This window comes from Lolium rigidum, chromosome 5 (genome assembly GCF_022539505.1).
Source record: "Lolium rigidum isolate FL_2022 chromosome 5, APGP_CSIRO_Lrig_0.1, whole genome shotgun sequence".
NCBI classification, from domain to species: Eukaryota; Viridiplantae; Streptophyta; class Magnoliopsida; order Poales; family Poaceae; genus Lolium; species Lolium rigidum.
The window spans coordinates 6330398-6334248 of record NC_061512.1 but is presented as its reverse complement, the minus strand read 5'-3'; the positions used below and the strand labels follow the sequence as shown (position 1 = coordinate 6334248).

At 49.3% G+C, this 3851-nt stretch overlaps 1 protein-coding gene across 1 annotated transcript; it reads right to left on the bottom strand.

Moving 5' to 3' along the window:
• Positions 1–249: 249 nt before the first annotated feature.
• Positions 250–3187, bottom strand: LOC124653785 (pyruvate dehydrogenase E1 component subunit beta-4, chloroplastic). The gene is made up of 2 exons (XM_047192850.1): positions 3139–3187; positions 250–1441 (listed from the first exon to the last, which is right to left on the bottom strand). The coding sequence occupies exon 2, from the start codon at positions 1426–1428 to the stop codon at positions 469–471; it is 960 nt and encodes a 319-aa protein (XP_047048806.1). The 5' UTR covers positions 1429–1441; positions 3139–3187; the 3' UTR covers positions 250–468.
• Between the last annotated feature and the right edge of the window lie 664 nt (positions 3188–3851).

The window sequence follows — 3851 nt, the reverse complement described above, 5'->3', positions numbered from 1 at the left end:
CACATATGGCGATGCAGCCCAGGACAAGCCGTTCCTACTCTGGGAATTATAAAGGACACGTACCTTAAAGGGTACATTAGCATACTGCGGCACCATCTGCTGTCTGCAATGTCTCTCTATCTGTTTGAGTCGACCAGTGAGTGGATGCAAAACGTACGGCAAGCATAAACGCCAGGCATATGAGGCCGAATAAGCAGCAGCAGCAGCTGTCCGATCTATGCTCCTCCACTTTACAGTCCTCCAAGCAGATGATCAAAAAGTTAAAAACCCTCAACACGGATAAGTACAAGAACTTACATTGAGCACAAAAGTTCATAGAATTAACAGGTGGGCCGACAAAGAATAGCTAAGGGTGCGTATAATTCAGTGTTACCAAATTAAGAAGATGGAAACCACTTCCACAAGGCGAGCAGATCAAGGCTGCTTTTGAGTCCTGGAAGAAAACATGAAACCAACTCGGCAGCCTAGCTATCGACAGATCTCCTCGATGGCGGCCACGATCTGCGGAGGCTGCACGACGGTCGCGTCTTCCAGAGGTGCAGCATACGGAGTCGGCACGTCCTGCGACGACAGGCACATCGGGGGAGCGTCCAGCTCGTCCCAGAAGTTGTCAATGATGGCTGACCTCAGACTGGCACCGATGCCGCCGGTCCGCATGCACTCCTCCACGATCAGCACGCGGTGGGTCTTCTTGACGGAGTTTCCGATGGTGTGTAGATCGAATGGCTTCAAGGATCTGATGTCGATGACCTCAGGGTCGTACCCCTTGTTCACCAATGTCTTGACTGCCTGCATCACATGGTATCTCATGCGAGAGTATGTGAGGATGGTCACCTGCGAGCCCGGACGCACCATCTCGGCCTCCTCCAGGCAGCAGATGTAGTCCTCATCGGGGATCTTCTCCTTCATGTTGTACAGAAGGACATGCTCGAACACAACCACGGGGTTCTCACTCCTGATGGCAGCCTTCAGAAGGCCCTTCGCGTTGTAAGGAGTAGAGCAGGCCACCATCTGAAGGCCCGGAATTGACTGGAAGTATGACTCGAGACGCTGCGAGTGCTCCGCGCCAAGCTGACGGCCAACACCTCCAGGGCCTCGGATGACAATTGGGATCTTGAACTGACCACCTGAGGTGTAGTGAAGCATGCCGCAGTTGTTTGAGATCTGGTTGTATGCGAGGAGAAGGAAACCCATGTTCATGCCTTCCACAACTGGCCTCAGCCCCTTCATTGCTGCTCCAACTCCCATACCGGTGAATGAGTTCTCGGCAATAGGGGTATCAAGGACCCGGAGGTCTCCAAACATCTCAGACAACCCTTTGGACACCTTGTATGAACCTCCATAGTCACCAACGTCTTCACCAATCATGCACACTGTAGGATCCAAAGTCATCTCCTCTATCATGGCTTCACGAAGGGCCTCAAACATCAAGACCTCATGCCTGAAAACAACAGAAGGTTAATTCCGGCCATCAGGCATTATCCGACATGAAGTGAGCTAGATATGGTATATTAAACACACATTTCAATTTCTAAAAATGTAACATATGCCATATTGTATTTCAGAGAACGGAACTTCAGTATTCATTTGATTGGGTGTGAACTTGAACAAACAATAGTAGAGTCACTGCAGATACCCAGAAAGACTCTGGCTACTTTAGAGCATCTCCAGGAGCTATAGTATTTTGGCCCCCAATCCCTAAAAACTGTATTTTTAGCAACTGGAGCCAAAAGAAAAATGATCCAAGAGCATTGCTATAACTGCTCCCCCACACAAAATAATTTAGGAGACTTCCTATATTTGCTATAACTGAACCGACAAACAAGTAACAAAGCCAAAACTGGGAGATCACAAGCCGCCGCCACCACCATCAACTCATCGGGTGCAATAGAGACCCCCGAGGAATGGTGCTTTACCACCGTATGGGTTCCGATGTATCGCGAGAAAACAGCTGTCGAACGTTAGGAGGCAGCCCAGCGAACGCAGGAGCTGTGGCACAATGCCTACTTTGAGGCGCCGTCGCCGGAGTGGGCCACAGGGATGGATACCTGTGAACGAGCGTGCGGCTTGATGTGGGAGGTGGAGCACATCCACCCCACCGCTGACTCAGGCGACAAGAAATTGGAGCAAGACACGCAGAAGGTGGTCCACGAATCATAGGTGTTGTGGAAGGACAAGCGGCTCTAGTGCATCCCCGAGGAACTCAAAGAGTGTTGGATGAGGAGAAGAAAGACGATGAGAAGTCCTCTGACTTCGATGTTGGATATTGGTCTGGCTAGTGGCTAGTGCTATATTATGTTTGAACTATGTTGTATTTTAGTATGTGTGATGAACTATGTATGTCTGGACTATGTTTTCTATTTGTATATGTTTAGGACCATGTTTGCTTGCATTTTAGTACGCACTATTTGTTTTGTATTTTTTTAATTTTATTTGAATTGCTTAAAATTAATTTTATTAGAAAGCCTTGGAAAGCTGAATTTTCTATTTTCCTCCCTATAGCTTCTCTCTCCTGTTCGTAAAACCATTTTCCCATCCTATATGACTATATCTTAGGATCTTTTGGAGATGCTCTTAGCCCAGTAAGGCGTGGATGCGTTTGGTTTTAGAGCAACATATGGGTACTATTATCCACCAATTAATATGGAGTATCTGCCTCATTTTGCTAGACACAAACAGTGTAGCGATTTCAAAAATTTCATATAGTAAATACATATAAACTTGGTACAGTACAGAGAGTCAATCAAGTGGAGATGTAACATGAATTCCTCATGTCTTGGATATATAGACTGATTATACACGATTTAGATTCAAGTAAATACATGGGAATGAACATAGTTTTCCAAGGATAGGCCACCATATACCAGTCATCGCATCTAAATAAAGCAGTTAATGTTGTGTCTAATTAAACTACATCGGAACCCCTATTACAGAACACAAAACCAAGCAATATACTCATATGAAGTATAATCCATAGATAGAAATGAAGAATCAACGACCAGGGCCAACAGTTTGGTGCAGGAACATCTAAATTAAGATGAACTGTTTGTCCAATTAGAACCACTTCGTATGTTTATCTCCCAGGAGCAATGACATGTAAAGAAAATAATACAAGTAGTTGATTGCACAAATGCCTACCCGCCAGCAGTGGAGCCTGTCGCCTCATCCTTGACAGCGGCGGCGCGGGCGACCACCAGCCCGCCCCGCGCCCGTGCCGAGCCCGTCCGCCTCGACCCCGCGGCCAGCCGCACGTTCGTAGCCACTGGGCGCGGTCACAGTCCGTCAGCCACTTCGCACAACCGTAGAACGCGGACGCAGACGTTGGTTAGGACTCGGCGCGTACCTTGTGGGATAGCGGCGGATCTGGACTTGGAAACGGCGCCGTGCAGCGCGGCCGCCGTGGCATGCAGCGAGGCGGCGGCGGCGGCCATTGGGTGTCGTGGTGGTGCGGCCGGGCCGGGCTGGTGCTTCGGCGAGGTTGGGGGACGGAGAGCACGAGGTGAGCAGCTCGCCGCGACGACGTGGCGTGCGTGAACAGGGTCTACGGGCCGAGAGCTACGAGAGGGACCACCTGCCCGTCGCTGCTTCACGGGCCGTGGTGTATGGACTTAGCGTATGCGAGGCCTGCGGCCTCGGGGTGCATCGATAGCCTCTTGTTTTGGATGGACCTGGTCCAGTCAGGCGGGCTGGCCCAGTAACTCTTGTATTTTTTCACCCAACAGCGGCGGATCCTATAAACCGACAAGGTCGGTGCATACGGCATGCCGCACACCCCTGGTCAGGTATAGAGCCTGGCCCATTTCTATTTTTCTTCTTTTTTTTATTTTCTGGTTATTCTTTGTCTTTCTTTT